The 12,055-nt window shown below is 43.6% G+C and overlaps 1 protein-coding gene across 3 annotated transcripts in view; it reads left to right on the top strand.

Annotated features, from left to right (window-relative positions):
- The window catches only part of TMTC1 (transmembrane O-mannosyltransferase targeting cadherins 1), a 150,009-nt gene that overhangs the window by 59,675 nt on the left and 78,279 nt on the right, over nt 1-12,055 (top strand). For all 3 annotated transcript variants that reach the window (XM_065841836.2, XM_065841827.2, XM_071817312.1), the window contains exon 8: nt 11,322-11,511. In XM_065841836.2, the coding sequence (XP_065697908.2) occupies nt 11,322-11,511 (190 nt within the window). The remainder of the gene's footprint in view (nt 1-11,321; nt 11,512-12,055) is intronic.

Here is a 12,055-nt window from a genome sequence, read left to right on the forward strand (position 1 = left end):
TGAGACACAGGTTAAGATCAAACAATCCTTATTCAACATCTGGTGCAGAATTGGACTGGATCTCATTTGGGAGACCTTTATGATAATGTGACAACAGCTCCTATTACCATCAAGGCTAAAAGTGCTTTCAGGAAGCACGCTGTCTGATTTGGAAAGCTCTGATCTGTTTGCAGCATTTCTGGCAGAGTTATTAATACCAGACTTCGTGCGGCACAGCGTGAAGGATTTGCTGCTGTCCCTTTTTGATATGTTTATGCTGAGATGGGGGTCATCAAGTCTCATAAATGATCCTGGCCTGATTCCAATTACATATTCTGGCTGCAAATGTCTTCCGTGTGTTTGTCTCTTTACATCTCATAATGTCAGGGGAAGGCTTTTTAAACCCAAAAGCCAAGTCATTCTTGGGGTATGAAACAGTGACTATTTTTACCACCGGCACTGTGAATTTTATTAACAGCCTCATGAATGACAAATGATGTCCTCTCTGGCCCCAGCAGCAGCCCTGGCTTCACCTGCAGTCCAGCAACATCTACCAGTAAAAACCAGTATTGTTGTTCTAGAGGGATTCCAAAACCCTGTAGTTATCCCAGCTCTTCAACTTCTGCTGAGCTTAATCTTAATCCTCACGTTAGCCGATTTACCCAGAAGCCTGTGTCTTCCATCCAGAAAACCCATCCTTTCAGCAAGCCATGATGTCAGCTGTTACATGGCTATCTAATATGCAGAGTTAAATTTAGTTGGTAAATTCCTTCCCTGCTCATCTAGCACCAACCTCTCATGGCTGATGCTCAGTCATGGGTGCTGATGACAGAAGCTGACAAGTATGTTTGTTGTTGAATCCTGGTCAGGGTCCAGTTAGGAGACAGGACTGGAGGCAAGGCTGCAATGCTGGCCCAAAGTCCATCCAGGAAGAAAGGGCAAGAGGCAGGAGTAGGGACAAGTGAGAACTTGTGTCTGTGGGGGTCCATCCAGGAGACAAGCTACCTACAGCATAGTTCCAGGGTCCATCCAGGAGACAGGGCTGAGCTGAAATGGGGCTCCTAGAGCAACGGACATCAGGTGTGGGGCCAGGTGAGGTTCATCAGGGCCCTGTCAGCATGTTGCTGCAGTTCAGTACCTGCCACTTTCCCTGGCATGGATCTTGTTGCTGACCCTCTGTGATAATCCCTGTCCTTACTCTGCAGGCACTGCATGATCTAGAAATAAGCTGGCTCCTGAGCTTCTGTTGACCTTAACCCTAGGCACCTGGCATGAGCCTTCATCTTAGATGTGAGGTACCTGCAGAATATGTCTATAAATTCTTCTCTGCAATTCTTATGTGTCTCAACTCAAACCTTAAGCTTGAACTTGCAATCGAATGACTTGAAAGAGGCCAAGACCCAGCTATCGTGATCCCATGCGCTACCCTAAGACTGCAGGATTCACCTGCCAGTGTGTTAGGCTTGCTCAGCAACACCTTCTTTCCTGAACTCAGACCCTAACCCTTCACTACCAAACAGGTGGTGGTCCAGTGACTGCCTCAGAGCTGGCTACATGCCCAGCTGTGCTTCTGGTAGTCATCTTCTTGTTAGACCTGTGGGGTCCATGTAGAAAAAAAGAAATCAGAGATGAGAGCTATATTTCGTTGTTGAATCTTGCTAATCTCACGGAGCAGTGGGAAGACTAGTCAATGTGGATGATACCTTAGGGTGAGTGTCTGGACAGCTGGGGTGGCAAATTTTTGCCAAATGGATGAGTGGTCAATCTTGCAAGGCAGACTGAGACCCGATGACTGTCTCTGAACTGACAGCCCATGATGCACCCAGTGACCTCAGCCCTTCTCTTGGCAACAAACCTCTTCCTTCCTCACCTCCTCTTTCAGACTCAAACTATAACTCTCACCTGAGATCTTATCATGGTCAGAGGTAAAGCTATTGGTGCAGAACTGATGTTGTACCCATCGTCATGAGCGTGGGACTGGGATGTCAGATGGAGCTGGCAAGGTTGAGTAGCACTGGCCTGGTTTCCAGAAAGGTCTGTGTGTCTGACCAGTGACAAGGCTGGGCTGAGGTGCAGGGCTGGCGTTCAGCTTAGGGGCAAGGAAGAGGAAGGCTGAAGAGACCAGATTGTTTTTGAAGCCTAGTATTTCCACGGGGTGGAAATAAGAAGTGGTGTTAGCTAAGTTGCTTGAGGGTGGATTTTGGGGTGATACAACTCGCTGGCCCCATTGTTAGGGGTGACGTTAGGTTAGGGTCTAGGACATCAAGGCTTAAGTAGATCAACATCCAAGTAGGTGCTGGGTGTGTGGTTGCTTGCCCAACTGGTGGATGTCCAGTCACATGGGAGAGTCTGTGGTTATGGTCCAGCCTCAGAGAAGGTGCTAAATCGTGTGTGTTACTCAGCTGTGGACACCTACAGCAGCAGCATAGGAAGAGTTGGTGTGAGAAGCTTTTAAAGAGCTTTTGAGGGCAGTAATTAGGTCACAGCACTGAATTCAAAGCCAGGATGTTACTTTGGGTTGAGCTGGGAGGAAGGGAGTAGAAGAGACAAGTTTGGTGTTATGACCAGAAGGGAGAAGCCCCATGAAGCTAAAAGAAAGGCCAGTGTTGAGTGGTGATCTTGAGGTGGTCACTAACACCTTGACTATGGCTGAAGCAAAGGTTAGCGCTCAGGCAAGGGGCTAGTTGTTTTGTAACTCTCTAAAGATCATGCAGGGCAGAAATAGGAGTTTCTGTTTGCAAGCATTCATCTTTATTTGCACTGAGCTGAGAGTGTGGCTATTGTGCATGCATTGCTTGCCAGAGTAAATATTACAGTTTTCAACAGAGTTGAAAGTTATTGCAAGACTTGGCCAACTCGGTGCGGCCAGGCGGAAGGTTGATGACAACAAGTGGAGTAAAAAAAGGAAAAACACTTGTTTGGAAATGTGTGGCAGTCTTTGTGAAAATCATAAAGTTAGATTGGAGTTGGGGTCTTGGTTGACATGGGATGAACCCAAAAGAGTACTGTTAACCCTCACAAGATTTCTGTGTCAGCTGGTGAGCTCTACAGGTGTAGTTTGTCCCAAGGCTGGCAAGAGTTATTGGAGTGTGGCTAAGATTAGAGGTAGGTGTAAGTTCAGGTTTGAAAAAGTATTGAGTAATGAGGTCAGATTTTGTCAGCCCTTATGACGCTTGTAGTGTAAATTAGACGACTGAAGGTGTGAGAGAGGTCTATGCATCCATGGTTGTGTGGAGGAGGGGAGCATATAGAAATAAAGGTGCGCCAAATGAATCTAAGAGGAGACAGGTTCAAAGCAAGCCAAGGACATGGCTTGTAACAGGTAGCAGAGCTGAGGAGCTCCTTCCTGCAGGATGCTGTGGGTGTGCTGAAAGTTTATGCAGGCTCAAAGAGAGATTTGCCAAGTTAAAAAAAGAAATCTAGACTACTAAATATGCAGAAACCATATTCAACTCAGATTTGCCAGCTAGAAACTGGGAAAAATTATCATGTTTGTATATGCTGTGCTTGTCGTTAATTTTTGGTCACTGCTGGAGAGAGGATCCTGGTCTAGACAGACCCTTAGTGTGACCCAGTTTGGTCTTAGAACGTGACTGTATTTGCTGTGCAACCTGTCTCCGATCTTGGATAACACAAGCTTATCAATTAAAGTAGATAGATGGTGGTTTATTTAACCGTTGGAAGACAAAATACACTGAAATAATGACAGTTTTTCAGTCTTAAAAAATAATCTGTTCAGTGTGTTCACTAAATTGCTTTGCTTAAAACTAGAAGTGAATGAGGATGCAAGTAAATGCTTTGAAAGTCAGAATATGAATACTTCAGTCCCTGCAAGGTACTGGATATTTCTAATATCCCCAAATACTTCAAAACTTACAGTGACATAAATGAAAGCCACATTTCCATGTCCTTCAGTGTGTTGCTTGGCAAGGGTGATCTGAGAAGATGAAAGCTGTCCATCATTCGCTTTCTCAGCGGAGGCAGAAATGACGGTGTTGGGAATCCTGCTCTTTGTAAGCCCTGCCAGTAGAGCCTGTCCATACAGGCTGTTGTATGCCGCAGAAAGGACATACAAAAGCCTTCTGTGGTGACCTACCTTAAAGCACAGAGATTTCCAGTCATTTTGACTTGCCAGCTCAAAACCTGCTATGGGTAAGCTGCTGCAATAGAAAACCCAACCCCAAGCCTCTGTTAAAACAGTCTTGCTCGTATTAGATGAAATTTGAGGAAGAAAGCAATTAGGAAGGTTTTGCGAGCTCCCCCGGCTTTAGGTAAGCAGTGCACTGAAGTGCAGCTGGAGTGTTTAGCTGCGCGTTGAGCAGTGGGGCTGTCATGCTTCAGACGTTTTGCACAATGTTCCTTTCTTCTGCCATTCTTGAGGGGAAAGAAGTAGGAGGCCTCCTCTGGATAAACAGATTGTATTACTAACACCGTGGTGAGACAAGGCAAAAGTCCATTGTACAGCATGTCTCAAGGTGCGTGAAACAGATGAAATCCTACCAGTAATTTCAAACTAAGAAGTGTGGTTTTTTTAAAACTGTATCTTTGGGAGTCAAGTTATATTAATTTCTGCTGGCATTTGCCTTGTGACCTCCCTTGGCTGATCGCTCAGGGCACGATGCAGGCTTATTTTTGGTGTTTCATTAAATAGTTAATGTATTTCTACTAAGACTGCCTTGAGATAACATTGTCCCATGGCTGAACTGCTCTCTCTGTAAGAAGCTGTCTTTCTGTATTTCTTCGCTGTTTCAATCAGGTAAATGAGAATTTAGTGCCGCAGAAGCCTAAGAAATGCTTGTACATAAAAACTGGCATATACTCCTTTTCATAGAGATTTGTGACTGTTTCCCGAGCAATGCATTTAATCATCCCGGTTGTAACTTTGAAGGGGATGAATTACCGAGAAGCACACAGCTGACCTATGCTGAAGAAGTGGGTCTCTGTGCCAGTCAGTTCTGCCAAGGCAATAGAAGTCAAGTGCAGCAACTACTCTGATATGGGATTTTTACTGACTTTAGGCTAAGAACTAGCATTAAAATAGACCCGTGTGACACATCAGTTCTTAATTAGTCGGGCTTGTGCATGCTTCCTGAATGGAAAAGTTCTGCCTGTTTTGTCAGTGCTTTCTGTCATGTGCCCAAAGGTGCTAAACTTCAGCTCTACAGGTGATCTCTGTGAGCACCCAGCATTCACGGCTCAATTCTAGCCAAACGGGAGAACAACAGCATTGGTGGGAATTGATGTCATGCCCACCCAGGGGCCAGACAGTCTATACATTACGTGTAAAATATATTCTTTATTTCAGAGGGGCTGGCGGTGGAGGGGATGCCTATCTGGAACACAGAGCTATTATACAAAGTAAAAGCCATCCTACAGTAGCAGGTTCCCAGAGGAACCTGCTTTCCCAAAGCCACCTGAAAGGTTTCAGCATCTCTCTCAGTTAAGATTTCTTGGTTTAATGAACAAACCCAGGGAGGTAGTGCTGCTCTGGCAATCAGCTTGATAGGCATTTTTAATAGGCCATGGTGCTTGCTGCAAATGGTGGCTACACAAGAAGCCTTCCCTGCCAAAAGCCTGCATATGGAGTGAAGGGGTGCAGCCAAATCAGAGGCCATTGATTCCTACAGGCAATGCATTTTGCTTGTCAAAATACTTCCATGCAGGAGGGCTTGGCCACGAGCAGCCTGATGCAAAGCAACGTGCCCAGAACATCCCCTTGACTCCCGCTGGCGCGGGGTAGGTAACGCTCTGGGGTACAACAAACCATTTCCAGAATCGTTATCACAGCAGGTTTATAAAGCCTGTTTTTTAATTTCCTGAGGATCAGCCACCAGCATCTCAGCGGCTGTCCAGGGCACCCTCCATCCCCCACTGCCCCAGTGAACCTCTCCTGTAGCGGCTGCCCACCGGCAGCCGGGGGGGTTTCAGGTGTGTGACTTTTGGAACGTGCTGCTGTGGGTGGTGAGCTGAAGGTCACATCTGATCACTGGGCACGCTCTCAGCCACTGCATGCGGGGGTTTGCAGGGGGAAAACAGTGTGAGATCAATCCCAGGTCTTCCAGCATTGAGACTCTGACGGCAGGCTCAGGTTTCACTGGGAATTCACAGGCTCTTTGAAAGTCTTTACTCTTCAAGAATTTGATATTTTTTGGATTCTTAGCTACAGAGCTGAAACAACTGAGCGAGAGCTGTTTGACACATCAAAGCTCTTCAGTCTGTGAAGCTGTAGAGGACAACATAGTCTGCCTTTCCTCCTGTGTCCCTGGTGCACACAAATGCACCTTGCTATTCATCAAGCTGCATCTGCCTGTTTATCTGTATCTTTGTCTTTCCTGCTCCTGTCCTCTAATGACTAGCAGCTCTTTCCCCCTAGATGCAAAAATTTTGATGAAAAGGAATCCACAGGCACCTTTTCCCGTTACAAGTGTTTTCTGTCTAGCTGATACTTGCATTTGGATGTTAAAATTGGAATTGGTGTGTCTTTTGCTTGTTTGTGTAGACTTACTCCATCACCAAATGTGCTGGATAGACGAAGTATGATTTTTCTTCTAAGGCTATGAAAAGAAAATGTTTAGGCTGACAATATACAGAGCAGGAAAATAAACTCACATGGGAAGGTATGGCTGAACCAGCAGTTCCCAGGGGGAGCACAAATACATACAATTTTAAGACAATATCCTTAAATACCACCACCTGGTTATAATTGGAGCCACATGTGTCCTAGGAGGACATTATTGTGAAGTGCTCATTGAACACACTTGGTTTTAGGGCTTTGTAGAGGATGAATAGAGCCTTGAGCTGAAATCAGTTCAGCTGTTAATGCAAGTGAGAAGTATTTCCTAATAGAGGAGCTCTTTTCACCCTTACAGTGAACTACAAACTCTTAGTGCCTGGCGGCCTGGAGGTCTTCTCAAAAGAGCACTAACAAGGTCTGTGACTTCTGAATGGGCCACAATGGTCTTCCTGCTTCTGTTTCAGATTCCCCCCTTCTTTGTGCATCCTATTCTTTTTCTGAATACCAGTTAAATGTAGGTACTTTATTTTTTTTTCTTTTTTCCTAACCAGGAGAATATTTTGCCTTTGCCTTGCTAAAGTCTGTAGTGCAGGAAAATCTTCCACTTGCAGGTGGACACTCCGCTGGGACTTTTGGGGTAAGGTTGGTTGTCGGGAATGGGATGGGTTGTCCCAGAACTGGGTAGATGGTAGGTTGTACCCCTGTTTGAACCTAGAAAGAACAGAGTCACTGGCCTCTGCTTTTCCATGTGGCTTTGGTGGGACATGGTCTGAGTCCTGTAATCACTTGTGTGGCACAGTTTTAGGAAGAAATCAGTAACCTCAGTCCTTGGGAGCTGGGGAAAAAAGCTTAAGACGCTCTCAAATCAAAAAGCAAATGAAGCTTCACATAAATGTCTATAAATGTTCTATTTTGTTCAGTTAGTCTCACAATCGTCATGTGTTCCAATTGCTTTGGTTTGGCAGAGCTGAGACTGGGGCTTTTCTAAGCTTGTTAGTCTCCTTCACAGCAAAGGGTAACAGACAATCCCTGAAGTATTTTTCTGTTGTGTTGTTTATGGCTTTAAGTAGCACCCTTTACTTTTGTTTTTGCAGCAGAAGCAATCAGTTCAGATAGTTGTTTTCTGCAACAGGTTCTAGATATGAGTCATCCTGTATTTATCTCAAACAAAGCACACAACAGTAAATTTAAACTAAAAAATTTTAAACTAAACAAACTGGATTGCCATGACAACACCTCATACCTACAGGAGTAGTTGTGTTTTTCTGAACCCGCCAGAGATGCTGAGAAGTGAAGAGAATCACTTGATACCTGCTGAAACTTGGATTTCCATGTTCAATTTGCAAATAGCAAAAATGACTCTGCTGCAACGCAAATGCTGTTAACCAGCCTGGGAGAAAACTGATTGCCAATTAAGAGGCAGGTTCTTCCAGTCACCTCACCAGTAACACTCTGTCTTGCCTGGGATTAACTGATAGAGTGGGAGATGTTGCAGGCAGGGATTTTTCTCCCTTGGAATTCCAGCAGACGTGAACAGCAATATAGAGAAGATAATTAATTTAAAATGTAATTCATTTAGTCAACTAATTAGAAGAAAATACTTTTGTTGCTGTTTGCAGGTAGGCTGCTGAAATATAATTACCTCCTGGAATGACTCCATGAATCTTCAAGTCTTCCAAAATTTCAAATTATTTCCTTGTGATGTCAGCTTTGGTGAGAGGGTTCTTCCAAAGTTACTCCTACCTTTAGCTTTCTCCTTGGTTAGCCTTGTGATAGGAGAGCCACACAGATGTAAAGGAGAGTACTATGTGCTTTTGAGAGCCATAAGGAAAAAGCAGCACTGAATTGTTTGTAGCTATTATTAGCATCCTGCTATTTTTCTGTTCCTAGTGTCTAGAATAGTGATAGTTTGTAGTGCTTTATTTTGTAAAGCCATGTGTCGCATTCAAGGACAGGTTAGTAATGCTGAAAGCACATTGGGACTTTTGCTTGGGTCAGAGCTCGCTCAAGGTTTTCTTGCAGCTTACAAATGCCTCCTAAAATCAGGCAGCGCCCTCCTTGATCTTGCTTCTGTGACTGCTGGAGGCACATTCGCGTTCAGCGAGGGTGTTTAGGCTTGATGATGAGAGACATGGCCAAAGGTTCTCCACTAGGGTGTCTGGAGAGTCGAACCAGTCGACCATACATAGATGGTAAAGACTGTCACAGGCTTTAAAATAGTTCACCGCTTTTGGCAGAGCATATTTGAGGCAGTAATTATTGCTGTGATGGAACAAGGTGATTGTCCGTCTCCTCTGGGACCTGCCTCTGGCAGCAAGTTGTGCACATGGCTCCCAAGGAAGATGGAAACCCCACAAGCACGTGGAAAGAGGGACTTGTTTACAAACCTCTCCTGATGAGTATGTGTCCTGGAGGGTGTTGTCTCATCTCCAACAGCACAACAGCAGTTTGTCCTAACATTCCAGCAGAAATGCTTTAATACACACTAATCCGGCTATTCTGAATTCCTCTTAAAGTTTGTTAAACTGACTCAGTTTGTTATGGGAGCAAACTGTGTTTACTTACTCTGTGCTGCATAACAGTTTATCAGCTCCCACCTTATCAGTGAAGATGCAGAAAAGCAACTTGTCCGTCTTTAACTGCAGTACTGCAGTTTGCAAAAATGCCAAATGCCCTCTTGTTCTTTCCTGCCCAGCAGCCCAGTCTGAGTAAAGTAGGGGTTTGCATACAAACTGCTGTGAGTCTTGTGATGCTTATTGAAAATGTTAATATGCCAGGGTATAAAAGGACGCTCCCTACAAAAAACTGGGCTTTCCTAAGGCGTCAAGCGCAAAGCTAACTCAATGCTCCAAAAAATCCTGTCTAATATACACACTTGTATACACATGTAACATCACAAGTGAGCGTCTTGGCATGATTAAGCTCCACCAGATTTTGTCTTGCCATGTTCCTCTGTAATGCAGACCAGAAAAGATTGACTTGGTGACTAGAAAAGACATATTTGTTCCTTTAGAAATACTGAACAATCAAAATGATAAGCAGAGTTTGAGTAAAATTAGATTACGTTTTTGAAGGATGCTTTCTTAAATAGGAACTGGCTTTTTAATTGCTGCCTCTGCTCAGAGAGAAGATGGATTTTGTCTCACTTTTCCCCCTTGTTTACTGCCTTAGGATAGGGAAGGAGATGAAAACGGGGGGATGAAAGAGACATGTACCAAATGGTTGAAAACCTTAAAAATGGGGAAATGTTCCATTTTCTACCAGAACTGGGAGCTTAGAAAGATTTGCAGGGAAATGAGAATGTGCCTTTTCCACTGTTTACAATGAAACATTATTCCAGCTCTCTAAGCCTCCCTGCTTTTGGGTTGCTGTGCTGCTGGAGGCGTTTGTTTTTCAGATGAGAAGAGAAACTGATATCCTAACTGTGGTTATCTAAAAATGTTTTCACAAGAATTTAGGCCTGTTTCATCCTTGTGTCTTGGCCTAACACCCATCTGAAAACTTCAATACTGCCTGCCTGGAGTCACATTTAGCTTCAGTGTCTTACCCCTTCTACCACAAATATAACATAATGTTTTAAGTGTTGTTAGAAAGGGCTGCATTTTGACTCCAGAGAGGTATGTTTGTAAGTGATGAGTGAAACAATCCTCTGTCTACATGACCTGACATCTCTTGGGCATCCTTTGTTATCATTTTAATAAACCTGCTAAGGTGCCATGGCAACTGGGTATGATAACAACAGCCAAAGCAGGCTCAGATGGAAGAAATTCTATGCAGGATAGAATATAAATTTGTTTATTTTGGAGTATTTGCCATCTTTGGCGCTGAGTACAATGCGGATCTTTCCATTTGCAAACCAAGGAAGGGTTTGTCTGTTCTAAGGCTGTCGCAATTTTGCTTGGTTGCCTTCATGATTGCTGGAATAATCTCCAGCCTCTTGCATACAGAAGTATTTGAACTTTTGTAAATGTGGTTTGAGGGGGATGCACTTTTGGACAAGTAGGTGACGAGCAGAAAAAAGCTTTGGGTGGAGAGGGGATCTTGGTTTGATTTTATCTTTTTCTTGTTTTCTTTAGCCCAGTTGCACACATGCTGTTCTTGTCTTCTGAAAGCCCTGCATACTTCCCAGAGGGCAGCATGTTTCCCATTTCCATTCCCCATTAATTTCCTTTCTATTGAGAATACCAATTAGTGAAGATTACAACAATTTGAAAGGCTTCTTACTTCTCCATCACATCTGTGGTGCATCTCATGCAAGCTGTCCCCAACCCTAATAAGCTGTAATGGGATCAGCCAAGAATCACCCTGTGCTTCCTTTCTTCTGTATTTTCTTTCTGTGCTGGGATGCAAAGAGAAAAGACAGAGAGGTCTGCCTTAAATTGCTCAATATTGTGCACATAAGAGAAATTCTAAATTGTAATATTTTCTATGGCAGGAGTGATGCAGTGAACTGTGTAACGGTTTGATATATGTCGGTACCTGCTTAGTTATTATTCATTTATTGTTGAAGCTGATAGAAAGTCACTTTGAAAATCTAACATTCAAATGGGAGATGACTATCTGTTAATTTTCCAAAGACTAATGCATAGAAACCACATAAATATTAGTGATCTTGTATTATTTCTGTAAGTGACCTGCTAAAGTGCTTCGCACCTATGTTAGCATCTTTTTATTAACAGAGAGGTATGGGGTTTTGTTGTTGTGTTTTTTTTGTGGTGGTGGTGGTGTTGTTTTCCTTCGCCCATACAGTATGTGGTAATTGCCAAAGGAAAATGTTTCATGTGTTGGCACCCATTCCATGTATTATGTCACCTGTTTTCTTTTGCAGGTTTCTAACTTATTCCTACCTTCTGGCCTTCAACGCGTGGCTGCTGCTGGCACCAATCACCCTGTGCTACGACTGGCAGGTCGGCAGTATCCCTTTGGTCGAGTCCGTCTGGGATGCAAGGAACTTAGCCACAGTGTTCTTAGTGCTGGTGATGACATTACTCAGCCTGCACTGTATAGCTGCATTCAAGGTAACACCAAAAGACATGCAATAAAACGTTTTGTTTAGGATCTTTTGTTTCCTAATCTTTAGATGAAATGGTCAGTAAGCGCAAGTTTTCCTCTCAAGTGCGTTGGACAGAGGTGAAAAAAAGCATAGTGTTACATAACTAACTCAGGCAAACTTAACAGATGAAAATGTCCATCTAGGTGAATGTCTCCGTCTCTAATTGGTCTTGTTTGAGGGCAAAAGTTTGCCTGGAGTCCTGCATTCAATTACTGTTAACGATTTAAACCCCACTGAAGTTAAGTGTCTCTGCCTCCCCCATAGTCATTAGGCTCTTTATCATTTGCTTCAAACAGGACTGGGAACTGTCATCTGCAGAGCTATTTGAAAATTAAATCAATTATTGTATTTGTATCTTCTAAAATGTAAATGTTGTATACAGAAGATTTCCCATCAGCAAAGCAATGGAAGGCAGGAAATAGAAATTATCTGAAAATTATTTTTTAGTCTAAATATTATAGTGGTAAGCCAAGCTTTACAATTCAGCATTTCAGATCCACCATTAATCA

Source organism: Patagioenas fasciata, chromosome 1, assembly GCF_037038585.1.
Source record: "Patagioenas fasciata isolate bPatFas1 chromosome 1, bPatFas1.hap1, whole genome shotgun sequence".
NCBI classification, from domain to species: Eukaryota; Metazoa; Chordata; class Aves; order Columbiformes; family Columbidae; genus Patagioenas; species Patagioenas fasciata.